The 20515-nt window shown below is 38.8% G+C and overlaps 1 protein-coding gene across 13 annotated transcripts in view; it reads left to right on the forward strand.

Annotated features, from left to right (window-relative positions):
• The window catches only part of ADGRL2 (adhesion G protein-coupled receptor L2), a 188569-nt gene that overhangs the window by 84211 nt on the left and 83843 nt on the right, over positions 1–20515 (forward strand). For all 13 annotated transcript variants that reach the window (XM_075557579.1, XM_075557586.1, XM_075557611.1 and 10 more), the window contains exon 3: positions 16955–17168. In XM_075557579.1, the coding sequence (XP_075413694.1) occupies positions 16955–17168 (214 nt within the window). The remainder of the gene's footprint in view (positions 1–16954; positions 17169–20515) is intronic.

The following is a 20515-nucleotide window of genomic DNA, read 5'->3' on the forward strand; positions in this document are numbered from 1 at the left end:
CTGATCTACGTCCTCGCTAACAATGGCCCCCATGTGTGGACCATGTATCCACACAGCTCCTGTGCAGTGTGCACATGCGCTCTTACCCAGCTGGCAACCAAATCACGTGCCCTTAAACAGTGTATCGGGAAGAGAGCTTGGGACCACAGGGACCAGCTTTGTTTCTAATGGACTCTAATGATGATTTCACAATCTGCAAGTTCTCTACCTATAGTGAGTGATCCAATTATATCTGGTGTGTACTTTACCAATTGGTCTGTTTCCTTAGTTGGCTAGGGATGGAAACCAGAAATTCTCTTATCAAAGCTGGAATATAAATAGGTAGCGAACATCTCACTAAAGGGCAGGCAAGGTTGATTCTCTGTATTTATGGAAAATCTGAGCAAGTTAGACTTCCTTGCTTCCTTCCCATCTTTCTTCCTTCTTCCCCTTTTAATTAAGATTCAGTGCACATGAATGGAGAGTGTGTGTGTGTGTGCCTGTCACGAGTCTAACAAGTCTCCCTATGTTATTGTTCATTTTCTTTCACAGTAGACTATTTTCATTGAAAAACACACACCGATAGATTTTGAGGCTTTGGGCCCTTAATTAGTACATGTGCAGAGGGTAATCCTCTCCCTGTTCAGAACTGAGAATGGTTTTCATAGTTTCACGGTGGCTTTATGCTGTTGATTCTATTGCTCCATAGGCTTTAGGGAAGGTATATTTGAACCATAAAGGACAAAGTTGTCCTAGATGCCGAGCATATAGGAGGGAATTCCAAATGGGGATAATGATACCAAGAAAGAAACAAAGGTCAAAATCATTCATAGGATAATTATATAGTGAATAAATGGTTTAAGGTTCATCTGAGAGAAATGCTGATGAACTTCGTACATTTTAATAAAGTGTGGAAGTGGTCTGCTTAGTGCCACGGGAGCCAGGTGCTTCTTGTTTGGAGGTTCTAACAGGGGAGCCAGCTCCTCGTTTACCTTTGACCAAAGGACAGTCCTCCTGTCTGGGAAGGTCATCTGCAACCGAGTGCTTGGCTTTGGTAGGGACGCACATGGAGCGCTGAGGGAGGAAGGGGACACCTGCCTAGTCTGCCAGATCACCCTCACATCCAGCCATTTGCTTATCATTTATAGCAGCGGTTCTCAACCTGTGGGTCAGGACCGCTTTGGGGGTTGAGTGACCCTTTCACAGGGGTCGCCCGATTCATAACAGTAACAATTACAGTTATGAAATAGCAATGAGAATAATTTTATGGCTGGAGGGTGGGCTGTGGCCTTAGGAAGATGGAGAACCACTGGCTTAGATGCACTTGCAGAAAACTTGTTCACTCACATGCTTGTTCACTTGTTCACTCATAAGCAGCAGCAAGGTGCCAGGCATGGGCCATACTGGGGAGACTCATGAGCTAAGGGGGGATGTGGAACAAATGACAAGAAGATGCGGAATAAGGAAAACGGAGAGTCTACAGGAGATGAACTTCAAAGTAGTTCTGATTAAATGAGGGGTTGGGGCGCAGGCTCCTACGGGAAATGCATCAGCGGCAGAGAGGGAAAGGAGGCCAACGTGAGTAATAAGGATATTGGCTCTCTTTGCTGCCAGGATGTTCATGTTGGCTTACGAGGCATCTGGTGTCCAGGTTCTGGTAGCTCTAAACCAGGAAGGTCAAGGAACCCTTGTATTCTGGGATATTTTCACTTAGGTACTTTAATCCTCGGGGTGAGAGAGAGGGCATGTTTTCAGATCGCTGTAAAGGAGGACCAGTGTTTTTCCTTTATCTCCTGGCTGAGTTGGTGCCCTTTTGTTCACTGTAACACAAACTCGTGTGTGTGTGTGTGTGTGTGTGTGTGTGTGTGACTGTTTTATGTTCCTCACTGTTGTCCAGTCATGGAGACATTATAACAGGACTGGCTAGGACTGCCCTCTGGATTTCCGAGACACTTGTAGGACTAGAGAGCCTTGCCTTTCTCTGTTGGAACGGCTGCTGGGTTTGAAAGCTGACCTTGCGGTGAAGCCCAACACATGCCCACTCCACCACCAGGGCTCCTCAGTTGTGCTTACTTTTTTTTAACAGAAAGCTTTTCAGTGTGCAGAGTGCTTTAGATTGAGGTAGATGGATTTAGTTAATCTTTTATGATTGTTATTTCATGAGTAGCAATTCATTGTTATTTTCAGATCAGATTTACCCACATTTTCTTTTTTAGTGTTTTGGTTCTCCCAATCATAATTTTTAACCTTTATGCATGACTAGAACTGATATAAACATAAGCCATTTGTGACTAGAACTTAGCCATTTAAGGGCGAGAATAAGTGTTTAATACATACATATGTATATTTTTCCAAGGGTTAAAATGTCAGAGTTGCTTCATCCCAACTTCTTAGGAATTTCAGTTTCTTTTTGAGTAGTACTTTTAGGTTGACAAATATTTTTTGCTATCTATAAATCTTTGTAAAATTACTGGATTCCATATTCTGCCAATTTTTAAAATTAAGACATTGCTATAAATATATGCTGTTTGTGTGTGTGTGTGTGTGTGTGTGTGTGAATGACTAAGGTATGCCTGGCCCAAGCCGTTATTTTCAATCGCCTCCTATGCATGTGAGATTGGGACATTGAATAAACGCGACTGAGGATTTATTCTGCTGGGGAAGAATATTGAAAGTCTCATCGACTGCCAGAAGAACAGTAAATCTGTGTTGGAAGATAAAGAGCTAGAATGCTTTGGTGAAGCAAGGATGGCAGGTACTTTGAACATATTGTCAGGAGTGACCAGTCCCTGAAGAAGGACATCATTCTTGGTAAAGGAAGCGAAAAAGAGGAAGATCTTCACTGTGCTGGATTTGTACAGGGGTTGCATCTGTGGGCTTAAAAATTAGGGTTGTGAGGATGGCTAGTACCAGGCAGTGCTTCGTTCTGTTGTAAGTAAGGTTGCTATGAATTGGAATCAACTCAGAGATGTCTGTCAACAACAAACTAATGCAAATGTTCGTTTGTGTATACACACACGTATGCATACATGCTAATGTTGAGGTGAATTGCCTTGTGTCAGTTTTTAGGGGATAGGTAGCATTCCCAAGCTAAATCAGGTGATGGTTCTTTCTCTGGACTTAGCCTTTGTTACAAAATGCTTTATGTGCATAGCAGAGCTCAGTGAGACCATGGGCAAGGGACTAGATTGCTAACCATGAGGTTGCTGGTTCAACTTCCACCATTCATTCTGTGGAAGAAGGATGCTTGCTATTTTAATTCCACTGCCTACACCATGGGAGAAAGCTGAGAGGGTTTTTGCTCTTGTAAAGGTTTGGTGTCAGTGTGAGGTTCTTAATAGCTGGAATCAGGGAGTGGATTTGTTTTGTTTTTTAGTATATACTATGGTAAAATTCAAGAACAACTTTAAAAAAATTAACTTTGGCCTCAAGTTATTTTTAGAAAGGGCAAAATACTTCAGTAATTTAAAAGATTTTGTTTCCTAAAAGACTATCGGAAAATGACTTCTCACTTCCTGCAAAATCATCTGTTCATCTCCAAGTGTATGTTCATTAAACAAAACAAAGGTGACTTCCAAAAGTCTTTTCTTGTTTGCTGGGGGTAGGGGGGCTGAGGGGTGGGGGAGGTGGAAGGGTGGGGGAAGGAAGCTTTTTAAGTGCTTGACAAATAAAGGCCTGCAGTTGTTCCTTCTTTGTGGAACAAATGGTTTAATCACTGGTACTTTTAGCCTGATGGAAATGTTAGTGTGGGTTAAGATTTGTGCAGAGTCCAGTGAAGAGTCGAGACCGGTTTCAGAATCTGTTAATCTGTTCTACTTGATGAGAGAAATACGCTGTGGGAATTTATGTGGGGATAAATGCCTTTTCCTTCTAGAGCATTTGTATGAATCAGCTGCAGTTAAATGTCTTTGGATACTTGTTTGAAGAGAAATGAGTGGGTGGTTTCAGTACAGTTTCAGTGTTGTTAACTCAAATAAGGTCTCAAGTTGGAATTAATTGGCCCCCTTCTAGATACCTTTAATGAGGAGGCCAGTAGTTGTATGGGTGACTTCACACTTGTAGAAGCTGGTGCTGCCGAATAAAAATCCCCTTGGTTTGCAAATCTTATTTTCCAGTACATTGTTGTCTTTTTTGTGATAAAATATAACTTTTCAGTTAATGAAGCTTTGGGTAGCGATGTGTGTGTGTGTTTAAAATATTGTTTGTGACTAAATACTGCAGAGTATGAGCCAAAGATGGCTACTCAAAATTTTGACTTTTATCTGTGAGGGCTTAGTGTGGAGAATAAGTTTAAATGAAGTCTCCACCCTTAATTAGTTTTTATGAATCAGACGCTAGGTAAGTGCCAGAAAGGACTAGAGTCCTTTTAACCAGCCTGTTTACAGGAGGGGTAAAAATCTCACGTTATCTGCATTTTTACTTTTGCTTAATTGCATGCAAGAACACTGAACCTGGATGAGGGGAAACAATGGAGTTTTTGGTAACAAAGGGTAATAGTAACATTAGATAATCATGTACTGAAAGCAATGGAATTTTTGTTCTGTTTGTGATTATTGTTTATCTTTTCCAATAATCAACAAATTATACAAAATTACTTAAGTATATTTGATAGTACAGTGTGAATGTCATTAGAAATTGTGTGTCTGATGATTATTTATTAATGTTGAACTGGTTTTAGAGAGCCCTATTGCCACATTGGTATATCACATTGGTTAATCCTGCCAGTGGTTCCTGGGTGGGGGTCTGGGGGAGTAAAGATGTAGTAATCTGCTTCTGTAAAGAGTATAGCCTGGGGCAATTCTTCAGTGATCTGCAGAGTGGCTATGAGCCACACTGGATTAAACATAGCACTGCCAATGGCATGGTAGATGGGTCAAATCTCACCGTTCACTCTGTGGAAGAAAGATGAGACTGACCGACTATGCTTGAAAGATTCACATAGCCTTAGAAACAAGAGATTTTCAGGAAAGCTCTGACAGGAAGCTTTCACATTTTCATTCACGATATACCTATGCTGTTGTAGGCTCTGGGATGATAGTAGTGAACAGATTCATGTAAGTTATCACCCAGACATGGGGATCACTGTCTTTTCGATGCACTGTCATCGTACGTCTCTAGCACAGTTGTTGGAAGCACAGTTTAAATGGGTGCTCCATAAATATTTACCGAGGAAGAAAACAGGTGATCCAAACCTAAGCTCAAGTTCTCTCCTAAGTGGGGGAAGCCATACCCCCAGTGCAGAAGGAGTAGTTTAAACACAGGTACTGTGGTGTCAACCGATTGGCACCCCACTCACTGTCACTCTGTGGCACCTGGCCCATGAGTAGATGACCCTAGGGTTTTCACTGACTGGTTTTCAGAAGCAGATCCCCTGCCCTTGCTTCCTGGTCCGTGGTGACTGGGCATGAAGTGCATTGGTCAGGAATGGGCGCTAAGTAATAAGGCAGTGTTGTGAATTAGTATGATTTTTACTAATTTAAAAAAACAAACTTTGGAGATGTTTGTGTAGAACGTTATGAGTGAATCTTGTTTTCATACATTACCACCAGACTTTTTTCTTCTAGTGTTCAATATTAAGCTGAATATTTTGTAACTTTTAAGTGACCATATTTTAATACCACTTAGGAATTTTTACACAGTAGTGAAGAACTGAGGAATTTCTGAGAGAGTTCTCTAATGAGGAATAGAATCTCAAAACACTTTGAAAGAGTGAGAATACATACTTTTCTTTAAACTGTAAAACTGTCTAGAAGTAGTATTATTTCAGCAGATGGCACAGGCCCAGAATAATTTTTAGTGTTCAAATTGTTCAGTTTTCTTAGGAAATCCCCACATGAAGTATCCCACCCCCCCCCTTACAGTTTGTTTTTCAACATGCATTTATTGGTGTCATTGACATATTCTCCATGTATATGGCTGAAATTTCCCTATATATTTATTTTGTTTTAAATATTTTCACAGATTTAGCTAGCTATAAGTAATATTCTTTGAAAGTTTTTGTGTAGAATGTTTCAAATTTAAAGCAAATAAAATAGGTGAAAACCTTAAAATGATATGGCAAAAGAAGCTTAATTGTTTATTATTTTAGAGTTATAGGATCTTAAATTGTTTGAACTGCCTTTTGTAGGAATTTTTCTTTAAGGATGTGTTCAGTGTTTCACACTAAACAACTTGACTTACAAGAAATTTTAGTATTTTTCAACGCCAATGTGCTTATATTGGAACATGATGTTTTATTCCTGTATTTTCTTAATTCATAGCATGATCAGCATAACTTAAGCAGAGATTATAATTATTTGTTACAGTAATTATGTATATATCTTAATGAACACAAAATATATTCGATGCGTTAGGGTTTCTTGTTAGTTTTTTTCCTAAATGGAACTACGGGAATAACTGAAAGAAGTCTGACATTCTATAAATTTATATAAAATAGATTCTTAACATTTATTGCATTTTAGTAAACAAAAGTTTTTGTAGACGCCCTTCATTTTTGTTTTGCTCAACACCATGAATATGTAGAGATAAATAAGAAAGTTGAACTTTAATTTATATATATTTTTTCTTTTTAAAATATTCTTTTCATCTCAATTCTTTATCAGTAAGTGATGAAATGGAAATTTTTTGGAAGCTCGTGAGCTCTGGGTTCGGCATGGTTGAAATCATACGCTCTCATTAAGTATTTTTCTCATTTCCATTTTATGAAGGAATCTCATTAACATACGTAAACATAATAAATCGGAGATTTCATATTCTAGCAGTAGCAATAAATAGACTGTTGCCTGAGCTAATATTTCGATGATGCTTGAAGTCACAGCCACAGCTCATTGAGGTTCCTAATAATCATGAGGCCCAGTGCTGGCTGGGACCCTCAGCGTGAGGAGTTGTGTCCATGACAAGGTTCGGTTCAAAGTAATTAGGGAAAACTCTACTGTGTAAGTGAAGTTTTTCCGTTGCATCTTAATAGGAAGTCTTTCATAGGACTGTGTGTGGCATTTGGAATCGGGACAAAGCCAGGAAAGCAAAATCTTCCTGATTAAGTACCTAAAGTGTAAACTTGCAAACAAGCATAGAGTTTATTGCCAGAGAAACATTTGTTCGCAAAACTGCTCATAAATGATGCCGAATCCAATGATAGAATTCCAGTTCTTGTTTTACAAATTCCCATGCAGTAGTAGTGCTTCTGCTTGTTAAGAGTTACCCCCGAATGAGAATGACTGCAGTCCTAAGTCACTGCACCTGTTGCCAGGAGGCATTTACTCCAGTCACCAGCCTGAAGCACAGCGAGTTTGCTTGACATTTTACATCTGGGGTCGGGGACGACTGTCATTGTAACGTCATTTGTTCAGAAAGGAAGAAAATGGAGCAGAACAGTTCTGGCCGTGTTCACATTTGCATGGCACTAAGCGGCAGTATTGATTTCTCTTTTTCTGTTTTTGCTCACCGGGCCTCCTACCAGATCTTTCTCCACTTGTCAGGGGTATAAGATGGATTGGATTACACTTGACTTGTTGGGATGCGTTCCCCTCTCCTTCTTTGTTGAAACAGAAATAGATTGAAAATACAGCTTAAACTAAACATCACAGTCATAGTGTAGCTCACAGCCTTTAATTTGGAGATTGCTTTGTGTTGATTGCCTGACCTGAGCAGTTTTATTGAATGCTTGACCCTCAAGCACACTGCTGCCTGAGCCGTCCGCATGCTGACACCAGCGTGAGGCTTGGCCACTGCACCCTGGCCGTATTCACTGCAGCAGTCGATCCCATCCGCTGTTGGTTGTCGTCATCCCTCTGCCACTGCCGTCACCTTCAAGAATGTCAGTTTGTGCGATATTACTAGGGCTTACACGCTTTTTACTGGATGTGTTAACTGTTGATAATTTAATCAGTCTTTCTGTTCCTCAGTATCCCCTGCTCTAAACTGCTGTTAGTAATCAAAATGACTATCACATAAGATTGCTCTTCAATTTTATGCCACTCACTCCCTGCCTGGAGCAGATTTGGATTCTCCCTGACCCTATAGGGTGGAGTAGAACTGCTCCCTGGGGTTTCCAAGGCTGCAAATGTTTGGAAAGTTCTTAGAATTACTTCCACAAATGGCGGAATTGTAGGTAGTCACTTCTTTCTCCTCAACACTTGTTTTAGAAAACCCACTACTATCATGTTAAAGGCTTCACATCTTTACGGCGGCAGACAGCTTCATCTTTCATCCAAACAGCAGCTGGTGGTGTGAACAGCCAGCCTCCTAGCTAGCAGTCCAATGTCTAACCCACTGCGCTACCAAGGTTCCTCTCAAACTAGTATAGCATTGTTAAGAACAACTACTTCAGGAGTTCACGAGTGTATCAAAGGCATGCAACCTATTGAGAAGCATTCATGCATGTAAATCTGCTAGGCTAGAACTTCCGTATAGTTGACCTTTGAAGATTTATTTAAACTTCAGGGCTAACATTGGACCATTTCACTTCACCAGAGAAAAGGTGATGGTGAAAACCTGCAACTTCACAGGCAGGGAGAAAGGACTTTGTATAGTAAGTTCAAGTCTCGGCTCACTAGTGTTGTCAGCACCGGCAGCAGACACTGTTAAAAACAATAGAGTAGTAAACCTAGATTGGCTAGCCTGAAGTTGGAGTTCCCACTTAGAGACCAGCTCTTGTGCAAAAAGGAAATTCTGGAAATGATAAGAGCTGTAAGTTCTCCATGCGTTATTTTATTATTTAGTCACTTTTCTGTTGTGGTAAACGCACATGTAGCAAATCATTGGCCTTTTCAACATCCGCCACATGTACAATTCAGTGGCGTGTTATGTGTCTCATGCTGTTCAACTGTTGCCACTATCCATTTTCAAAATGTTCTCAATGACCCTAAATCTCCATGCATTTGGACTCATTGTAAATCGTTTCTCCTGTGCAGAGGAGACTTGAGAGCAGTTAGCAGAAAGTGAATTACTAAAATGGACTTGAAAAATGCCTGAATTTGGAACAGCCCACCCAGCACACATAGAGATCAACAAAAGGTGCACATCTCATGATTCAGTCAAGGTTTGTGTGAAAACTGTGTGCCCAGTCATTGGTCCACCACTAAGCTAAGCTGTGCAGAGGCATGGTTGGCACTTAGAAAACCAAACCAAATATAAAACTAAGTATGGAAAGAAGGAAAAAAGCTTGCGTGTGTGTGCGCACATGTGTGCATGCACGCGCGTGCGTGGCGGTGGGGGGTGGGGATGATAGATTCTGGAGTGAGGTTAGCCAGGTTACTAAAAAGGAATCACGCCACAGCACCCAGAGTTCCTAACAGTATGTCATTTACAATGCCCAATTTTCAACAACAGTGGTAACAACAAAATTACAAGATATGCAAGGAAATGGAGCCGTGTGACTCACAGGAGAAAGACAGTCCTTGGACACTTCCTCTGAAGTGCGCTCAGACGTTAGATTTAGTAGATAAGTATTTCAAAGTGATTGTTGTAAATGTGCTCCAAAATTAAAAGCAAAACTAGATTAAAGAATTAGGGGAAATTATGATGGCAATGGCCCAACATTAAGTATCTCAAAAGAGAAACTTTTAAAAGACAGGGGCAGGGCTTAGAGAAATTTCTGGCACTTAGCCATGATTAAATCAGTGTGTGGCAGGTAAATTAAAACGTAAATGCAGATGTCCTAACTTCCATCTGTGTGAGACAGTGATGGTGGGTCCTTTGAAAAGTTCTTGCCTGGCAAGCAGGAGACCCAGGTTTAATTCTGCACTCACCACCTGTCTTTTAGGGAAGACTTGCATGTTGCTATGAGACTGAACATCATGTTTCAACAGAGTTTCCAGATGAAGATGGATTATGTGGGAAAACAAAACAAAATACTGGTTGAAAATCAGCCAACAATCACAAGCGTCTGATCTGCAACTGACGATGGGGGTAGTGTGGGCCAGGATAGTGTTTTTTCCTTGTGCGTGGGGTTAGTATGAGTCAGGAACTGACTCAATGGCCACAGACAAGAATTGTTTTATCCGAACCCAGCTTCTGATTCTGTGTTGGTTTGTACAAGGAAAAAAGTATAAGAAAAGATTATTTGTGTGTATGGGTTTTGATTTCTTTTTACTGCCTACTTTGTAAGTCATTTGGTAGCCCTGGTGGGGTAGGGGGTCAGGTTCTGAGCTGTTAGCCCCCAGCTCTGAGGTTCGAACCCACCAGCTGGTCTGAGAGAAAAATGTGAGTGAGAAACCTTCCCTTCTGTAAAGAGGTGAGTTCCCACAGGGCCTGTTATGCTCTGCCCTATGGGGTTGCTAAGAGTGGAAATTGACTAGATGACAGTGCAGTTTTGGTATTATAGATTATTAATGTCATATAACTGAAATGTAAGAAAATAGTTTTATGGGTAGGCTTTTATTCTCAGGTCATTAGATTTCCTTAGTGATTTAAAAAATTTTTAAATGAATATATTAATTGCAGCACATTTTATTTAAGTACTTTCAAGTTTCATTTTAAAAATAGTATTGCATTTTCAGTGCGCGTTTCCACAGAAATTATTTTTATGTTTTTACTTTCCAATTACTATGTGGATTGTTCAGTGATGTTGGTTATATTTTGTGCTCTGTGTTCAAATTCTCTTCCAATTTCTCCCATGTTTTATTCCCACTAGTTTGGTTTCCTTGTGCCCTTATCCTTTAGTCTTTGATCTAGTGTAATTGTTGACCATGATTTTTTCCAAACTGCAAAATGCTTGTGAATATTAATTTAATTTTTGAACTAATCTGTTACTTAGCTACAAGGTGACTCTCAAATAGTATAAGATCACGGTATAAGGAATATATCATAGGGGTAGTTTCAGGAGACTTGTAGGCTCAAGTGGTACTATAAATCTGAACTTTCCTTTAAGATTTTAGCAACTATACTCATGTCAGAATGGAACGTCTTCTAATTTGACCTCCTGTGGACCAAATGTAAATTTAATACTCAACTTTGTATATGCTCTGCATTCTGTTAGTTTGAAGTCTCTCGATTGTGAATGACCATTGTTGATGGATCCTTGTTTGGTGTCTTCCCTAGTCTTATATAATTATCTGTACTGGGAAACTGGGGTGGACAGAAATACATACAAGGCTAGTAACACATGGCTACCTGGAGACATGGAGGAGGGGAGAGGGAGAAGTGGGGAATCAACATCAATGTGTAAGAGAAGGCAGAAAAAGTTTCAAAGTTGATTGTGACAATGATTGTACAACACTATATGATTGAACCATTGATTGTATGTTATATGCTAATTATGTGTTAAGTGCATACTATATGCTAATTATAATTCAATAAAAAGTTTTGAGTTCTGTGCCATCTAAACTTCATTTGAAATTTTCAGGAAAGATTCCTGCAGTGACCAAAGAAGGTACAACTCTATACATTTACCCTTAAAACCAAATTTACCCTTAAAACCAAATGCCAATTTTATTTTGACTCCTTAATTGGCCTGTGTTTTCTCTCTTCATTGAGTTGATGCTTAAACATGTAATTCATTTTGGAAACAATTTTATTGTTATGTAACCCATATTGTACAATTCAATAGCTCGGTCATATCAAGAAGAGTTGTACAAGAGTTACACAATTATAGGACATATTTTTTCTTGTATTTATTTTTATTAGTTCTCCATATCTCATGAAACCCCTGCCATACCACAAGAAACCGTTAATCCAATTACTTAGTCTTTATAGATTTATCTTTATGTAATTCATTTTTATCTTAATAACAAAATTACATAGACACTTGGAAAAGCATCCTGCAATTTATGTTTTGGTAGGCATGTAAAAAGAGCTTTACTAAGTTCCTGGAGAGTTTTTATTATCTTTTATTTAAATTCTGTTTCACAAACTTTTGAAGGCTCTTCATAAATAACCTAATCTGGCTGCCTTCAAGTAGATTCTGACACAGAGTGTCCCTATAGGAAAAATTAGAGTTACTCTAAATCTTTATGGAAGTAGGCTGCTACATCGTTGTCCCTCAAAGGGGCTGGTGAACTCAAACTTCTAATCAATAGTAGAGGGTTGTTTTTTTATAATAGTAGAGGATTTTAACCTACTATATCCTCCGGACTCTTAAACATATGTAAGGGAGTAAGCTCAAAATTATTGTTACTAGAGTTACAGCTTATACACACGGGTTTTTTCTAAGAAAACATGTTTCAAGGTGTCTCTGCAATCAGTGGAAGGCTATAGACAAGTTCTCTCAGTAATGTGCTTGTCAAAGCCTCCTGATTGTACTTCAAAACATACTGTATAAAAAGTCACCTTAGGATTGATCAGTTCAACGAACTGATCTTATCTATCTTTTAAATAAGATTGAAGTTATTGAAAACAATCGTATGGAATTAATCATAATTGAAGATGATTCTTTGATGTACCAATCAGATCCAGAGAGCAAAGTCCAGTGGCTTAACGCTTCGTTTGTCTTCCACAAAGCAACTGATATATTCAAATTGCTGATATTTCAGTTCACAGACCAACACATAGCCCACTAAGCCACCAGTACTCCTACCTCTGTAAATATACAGACCTAGGTCAGTGATTTGTGTGTCTAGTACAGTGGCTTGTATATCTAGTATTATAGTAGGCATTATTTCTAAGTACTTAGGACAGTCCAGCCAGGAAAGTAGCTGACAAAAATGAATGTCATGTTACCATGGGTTAATACAAGAGGACGTCAAAGAGTGTGGAAAAGGCATATTAAGGAAAAAACTTTAAAAGAAAAAGTTAATTTTCAACATAGGCACCATCAAGTGTAAGACAGTTTTGCAAGCTTCCAGTTTTGATAGCCATCCAGCCAATCCCTAAAGAAGTGAGGGCCTTGAGAGTTTAACCTGCCAGTGTGGTCTTTTTTACATCCCTTAACTGAAGGAAGATGTGTTTCTCGATTAGGAGACAAAAAGGGTCCACAAGAAGGAGCCAAATCAGGCATTGTTGGGTGGATACCTAATGAATTCCCATAGACACTCCAGAAAAATTGACCATGTTTGATGAAAGGAGTGAGCATACGAGCATTGTGGTGGAGAAAAGCTTTCCTGGATGTTTTTCTGCTAGTTTAGGCGAACTTTCTCAGAGCAATGCCAATCATGAGATGTCATTGTCTACCAGAGAGCCAACAGGCAAAATCCCAGTATTATCCCAAGGGATGTTCCCACGACTGTGCTGTCCACCAATCTGCTTGTGTTTGACTGGACTACTTTTAATTCACACATGTGCTTGTCTTGAAGTTGGTACCAGTAAAGGCCTTGTGGATCTCTTGTTACAGTTCTTCCAAGAAATGCTGTAGGATCTCGATCCGTCTATTTAAAATGGGCATTGAAAACTCTGCTCTGGGCTGAAACTGCTGGATGCAACCATTGTGGCACTCACTGCATGAACAGAAAGTTTACTGAGCTTCAGGTTTTCACTCATAATTGTATAAGCGGACCCACTTGAAGATGCCTGTGGGGTTGTTTAGTCTGTCAGTAATTGTCTTCAATCAGGACATAAACAAATTTGATTTTTTATTATTTTTAAGAATTGTCTTCTCAGTTCTTAGTATGACTTTTCTCTTTGTAAACTTCTAATTTCCTTGTGGCAGTGTCCATCTAAAACTTTTCATAAAGCATCAGTGATTGCACCATTTTATTTTTCACTGGAAAGTTGATGTTTATCCTTCAGTTTTGACACAATTCATGTTGTTCTAATAGGGACCCTTTTCAAACTGGCATCTTATCCTTCATAATGCCTCAAATTCAATTCTGTTCAGACATGCCATTACAAATTTATAGGAGTTATTTTGTTGCAAAATAATTCTGAAATCCATGCATAATTTTTAAAAATATAAAGCATCATGAAAGACTTCTAGTAGTAATTTAGTGGAAGATACAGGTGAGGTAACACAGTTTGTAGAAGAGAAAAAATGATTAAAGCAAAAACTGCAGCATACTGTAAAGCAATCCATACTGGTAAGTGAATTCAGTGAGTTTTGTTTAATGAAAATATAAGTGTCACAATCTTTTTTCTTGAAGATTTTATATTGGAAGTCTACTAAATTTAAATTAAAGTATGTTGATTTCTTTCTAATTTTCATTACACCTTTTCCTTTCCTCTTTCTTTTTTTCTGGATGACTAAAACAAAGAAATGCTCTCCTGAATTATTAAAAGAGCACACACTCAACTGTAACTTTTCAAGTGTATTTCAAAAGCAGAGGAAAATTCACACAGAATTATAACTAGAAAGCGGCAAACGACACTGAAGGTTAGCACTCCAGAACTTAATAGTATTCTTTACAAATTAGGAAAAAATTATAAATTATTCCAAGCTTTTCTCTAATAGCATGTTTTAATACTCTTTCAATTATTTTTTAATAATTTGATTAATTTTGTTCTGTAAGAGAATTACAATGGCAAATACACTCTGGCTTTCAAATGGACAGTGCCTCTCCCCTTCCCAACAAGTTGTTACTGCTGTTGCTTTGCTATTCCTTGTTTGAATTTTAACTCTGGATTACCACTTAGTATGGAGATAAACAACTAAGTGTTAACTTCTGAAGCTAAAAGGAGCCCTGGTGTTGAGACATGGTCCAACCCACGTCAGCAGTTGGAAACCACCAGCCACTCTGGGCTTCAACTCTAGAGTTACAGTCTCAGAAACTCACAGTGGCAGTTCTGCCTTGTCCTTCATGGAAGCTAGGAGTTGGTGTTGACTTGATGGTAGTGAGTTTGTTTGTTTGCTTGTAAGTCTGAAGCTATAAGACCTTAAAGCAGAAGTATCATATAAAGGGACTTAATTGCATTGTGGTATAAAGAGTTACAGTATAGGAACAAAGTAATATTTGTAAATCTTATGCATGAACTTATTTGGGAAGAAGTTTCTTGTGAAGGATTGGCCTATCTCAACAGCTCTTGACATTTTCTCAGTTTCTATTTTCTTTGACTGAGAGTGCACTTCCACTATCTTTTCTAATATTCTAAAGTCACATACACCACCCTAACCTACCAAGCTTGAGTTTTGTCACTATCCCCTGAGATACTCCAAAATGTGTATTTTCTGCTTCCCTTTTCACTTAGATATACACTTAGTTTTCTGAGTTGAGGATGAGCTTAGGGCTAGTTTGAGGATTGTTGATTTTCTAAACCATAGCAATATGTGACCCAAAACACCTTAGAGAGAGGACGTGTGTCATTAAATTAGTGAGAGCATTGTGCAGTAAAGATAAAGAGGACAGAGTCTGCCATTAAATTGACCTGGACACAATCCAGTTCTTTTAACTTAGAAGTTTATAACTCAGAACAATATTCTTCCAGAATGTTTGTTTCCTCTTTAAAAGGAACACACAAGATCATTCTTATGATGTGGAGTAATTAAAAGGCTAGAGATAAGTTAAAAATGCTGAAAGCCGTGTCAACTTTATAATAAACATGCTTTATATAGACAAAGTTTAGAGAGCATAAATGAAGTAACTTAGCACCGGACTTTTGTAACAGTAGAAAACCTATAGGTAGTGTTAAGAGCATAATAAGGTACTTATAACAGCATAATCTCGTACACAATTCATATATATATATATATATATATATATATATATATATATATATATATATATATTTTAAACTCTTTGTCCAATGGGATTTGTGGTTTGAAAATCATGTTGAAGTTTAAAGGTTTTATATTCTATTTAGTAATCTTCCCTCTGATAGCTCATGGTAGCCTGTCTGCACTCTCATATCTCATACATCAATATATGGAGCATTCTTATTAAATAAACCCTGATGTCACAATGATTAAGCATTTAGCTGCTAACTACTGAAAACTGGTCATTTGAACCTATGGACCAGTGACTCCACAGGAGAGGAGACTTGGCTCCTGTGAGGACCTCACTCTTTTTCTGCCATCCAGTCAGTGCTGTCTCATAGCTGCCCCATAGTCATAGCTGTCTCATGGGATTCCGAGACTGGAACTTTTATGGGAGTAGAAACCCCAGTCTTTTTCCTGCAGAGTTGCTGGTGGTTTTGAACTGCTAACCATGCACACCACAGCCCAACTCATAACCACGATACCACCATGTCTCTGCTTGTAAAGACCACAGCCAAGGAAATACTGTGGGACAGTTCTACTCTGTCATGTCAGGTGGCTCTGATCAGAGTGGACTACATGGCACCTCACAATCACAGGAGGCAGAGTCTACAGCACGCACAAGCGCACATTTTAATTAAATGCTTTTGTATTTATCATTTTATTTGAGAGTCAAGCAGACAGGAAAAGTAATGGTACAGGAGTTTCATTTCCATTTGCAGATGGCAAAGCTGCATCTTAGCTGCGTTTTGCTCAGCTGAGGTCACTTAGCTGGCTGGGTGGATTACTGCTGTGCTGGCTGTTTGGAATGCCCGCCCAGCATCGGCTGGGACTTCTCAGTGATGTCAGCTTTAAACACATGCCCCAGTGACCCCGAAAGGAGAGGTGCCACCCGGGACTTCAGGTGTCAATAAAATGTCTGCATGGAACTGAGCTTTCCTGCCACAAGTCTCTTACGTTCTCCAGTCTCTTACTGTTACTTTGGGCGGGGAAATATGCTAAGACAAAACCTATTTTTAATATCTAGGCTGCTGAATACCATTAATGTGTACGTTTAAATGAGAGAGTGAGGCCTCTGTACTCGTATTACAAAGGTTTTATTCCATTGCACAAATGGAAATTGTCTCTTGATTAGTTGTCGCATTCCATATTTGTAAAACTTGTCACACTTTATGAATCCTGCACTAAAATATGTCAGTTTTCTTTGGGTTTGATCAAAAAGAGCCACTTAATTCCTGATTGCCACTAGGCTATATGAAAATATTTTGTTAGCATAAATTTAAAATGATTAGACAATTAAAAAATCTTTTGTGACAGTCCTTCAGTTGAATATTGATATGAATCATTACTTGAAAATGTCTTACTAAAATAATTTATTTCATAAGTGGTTACAGTTATAATTCTCTCTCTCTGAAGGTTTCAGTCGAGCAGCGCTACCATTTGGGTTGGTTAGACGAGAATTGTCCTGTGAAGGTTATTCTATAGACCTGCGGTGTCCAGGCAGTGATGTCATCATGATTGAGAGTGCCAACTACGGTCGGACTGATGACAAGATATGTGATGCTGACCCATTTCAGATGGAGAATACAGACTGCTACCTCCCAGATGCCTTTAAAATCATGACACAAAGGTAACTAAATCTTCATGTACTGACATTGTGCATTAGCTACTTCCTCCGCATTGGTAAATAATTATAGTTCCAAAGTGGATGAATATCGTTCAGATTTCAGCTTGCGTTGTAATTTGAGGATTTTACAAGTGGATGTTGATTATTTTCCTTTTGCTATAAAGCTATTACTTCAGCTCTACACCCATTTTACATATATTGACATGTATCAGAAGGCATATGTTCATTTAACGTTTCTGCATGCTAGACTGTTTCAAATGTGTTTTTGTTTTCCTCGTGCTTTGCATTTTAAATATATTCTCTAATACCAAGCATCTCTAAATGTCTGAGTCTGTGTCAAGGATTGCTCTATAACACACACAGAAAGTGAAATTTTGAGTGTTTTCAGAAAGCAAAAAAGAGAGATCTTAGTTGGTTTCAGGAGTAATATTTTATAAAAAGGCTAGTAGGATTTCTTCATTAGGTCTTTGATTCATTCATAGTATAGGATTCTAGGTATGTAAGTTGTACTCCACTTCTCTGGAATAATTTCCTCAATTGCGGTAATTAGTAATTGGTTTAAGCTCCTGGCATTCCCCTAGACTTTACGTAAGATCATACCCGCCCTCTTCACTGTTAACTAACCAGGATATAGCATGAAACTCGGCACATAGATGGGCCATATAAATATTTATTGACTACGAAAAAAATCATGATGAAGAGCTTATGATCTAATAGTAAGTCAGGATATTGCATTGGGCTACATTTGTGATTTTTGTGTGTGGAATTAGGATGTCTTTCCGTACGTAATTGGTACCCCTTCAGTTATTTTGGGTTTCAAATTTTCTGCACCACTTTTCACTCTTACTTTCAAACTCCTCTATTTCTATCTGCACACGAAAAAGACTGCCTAAAGTATACATACCGTGTATACTCGAATCTAAGTCGAGGTACCTAATTATTACCTGGGAAACCAGAAAAACTGATTGACTCAAGTATAAGCCTAGGGTGGAAAATGCAGAAGCTATTGGTGAGTTTCAATAATCAAAACAAATGAAAATAAAATTATTAAAAATTCAGACATCAGTGGGGTAATGTATTTAAATATTTGTTTTAAATGAAAACATAAATAAAAAGACAACACATCATTTAACATTAGTAAACCAGCACAGCAAGTGGAAAATAAGTTCAACAAAAACAATAAGGTATCAACAATAATACCTTAAGAGTACTTTTCCCTGAGCTCAATCAGCAACCAACCTAAAATGTAAAGAGTTAAAATCCTTCAAACCTGGATTCCTCATCATCATCCGTATCCCAGTTCAGAGCTTCAGCTGGTGTGAGGTCATCATAGACGCTGTCCTCACTGAGGTCGCCGTCATCACCATCACTGCTGTCATTTTCATACAAAGCGCAGTCTTCACTGCCATCCATAGCATTACTAATACTACATTTCTGGAAGGCACGTCGCACCATGTCTTCTGGAATGTCTTCCCATGTATCTCGAACCCACTTTGCTATTAACTCTACGTCCGGCTTCATGAGATTTCCTCCTCTTGTTAGTCGGGCTTGACCAGGTGACATCCATTCCTGCCACATCCTTCACATGGTCTTTAAAAGGTTTAGTCAAAGATACACATCATAGGACGGCTCTGATTGGTTAGATGTGAGTAAACAACCATTCAAAGCCCTGCAGTGTCAGCCGCGCTTTGAATGAACAGCGGAGAAACAGCAATCACCCGCGAGATGACCGTCGCTCCTCCCGTTACCTTGCGGGGCCCCAGCAAGATGTTACACCTCGCTGGGGTACCACTGACCCGTGTATAAGCCAAAGCCCAGTTTTTTCAGCACAAAAATGTACACACGAGTATAAATGGTACTTTATCAAATGACTGATTGCTTGTGGCTCAAGTAGATTGAATGAATTCAACAGCTCCCTCTGAAATAAGACCCTAAGACTGAAGTCGATTCTTGGCTTTCCACAAAAAAAAATCTAAAATCTAGGGACCAAAGGCATCCCTTTCTTCTCTCCTAGATTGAGAGCACTGCACACCTTGTATGCTAATTTTCTTGTGTATATTTCACATTATGCAGATTCCAAAAGGATTAAATTATTCATCAAGTTATGATGCAACTGGTTATAGTAGTATCTCATTTCTCTAGAATTTCTCTTCTCTGCCAATCTCCGTTATAACCAATGTCAGTCCTTTAGAGACCCTCTGAGAGACATTTATATAGTATGGAATGTACTCTAATTTATAACTTTCACATTTTGGTTCCTAGGAATAGTCTTCATCTTTCTGGTCCATTCTCCCCTCCCATTAGCATAAATACTAAATACTTGTGCGCTGTCCCACTGCCACCCACTTCCTTTTTCTAGACAGCATTCTGACCAGCTTTCTAACTGATTAGTAGTAGAACAGCACATTTTATAGGCAGGGCACACTGGTCAGTGTAGACATATTGCAAACATCAAAAGGTTCATGATAAGCACTGAAGAGAAACATTCTAAAATATAGAATATGATATAATATGAGTACAAATTAGTCAAATTTCTCAGTGAACATGCTATTAATATATTATTATGCATAGCAAAATTCAACCCACTCAATGGCAGTGAGTTTGATTTTTTTTGTTGTTGTTGTTTTGCTTGATTTGGTTTGATTTTTTTATCATGATGCTTTTTAACAACTCAGAGAATGTACCTGATAATTGTATAAGATTTCCACCAAAAGGTTTTCATTTCTAGTTCCTGTGAGGTAATGTAAGGCTATAAAAATAAAATCAATAACTCTCGGATGTGTAAGACAGAACTTTTTATCAAGAAGAAATTTTATATCAAGAAGGTGTCTCAGCCCAGGCCAACTCAAGTCAGTTGATCCGATGCTAGCCAGAACCATCTCCAGACTCACAGCTGTAAGCTGAGGATGCAGAATGGTGAAGTGGGACGCCAGGAGACCACAGGCCAGTGGGGGCACAGTGGCATGCACCCAAGGTTGGTGGGAGCAGGGCAGGGCACCACAGGGGGCCACCTCAGGTGGCAGACACAGAATCCAAGGAAACAAGAAGACTGAGTGTGGGTGGTGGGTGGGGAGGCAGTTGCGAATCCTGATGTCTCTCTGAAAAGGCTATTCTCATATATACCATCTCTCTCACTTACACTACCTCAGTGACAGATTGGACCCCACCTCTACTTCCATACATGTACCATCAAATTAGCATAAAATTTACAGATAGTTATTAGAAAACTAAGACAAAATCTAATTTACTTGAATAATATTTTATGTAAACTTTCTTGTGTAGGATTTTGATATCAGGTTTTTAAAACTCTTAATTAGAACTATTTTTTTTAAGACAGATGGATTCTGTGT

This window comes from Tenrec ecaudatus, chromosome 1, assembly GCF_050624435.1.
Source record: "Tenrec ecaudatus isolate mTenEca1 chromosome 1, mTenEca1.hap1, whole genome shotgun sequence".
Lineage (NCBI taxonomy): Eukaryota > Metazoa > Chordata > Mammalia > Afrosoricida > Tenrecidae > Tenrec > Tenrec ecaudatus.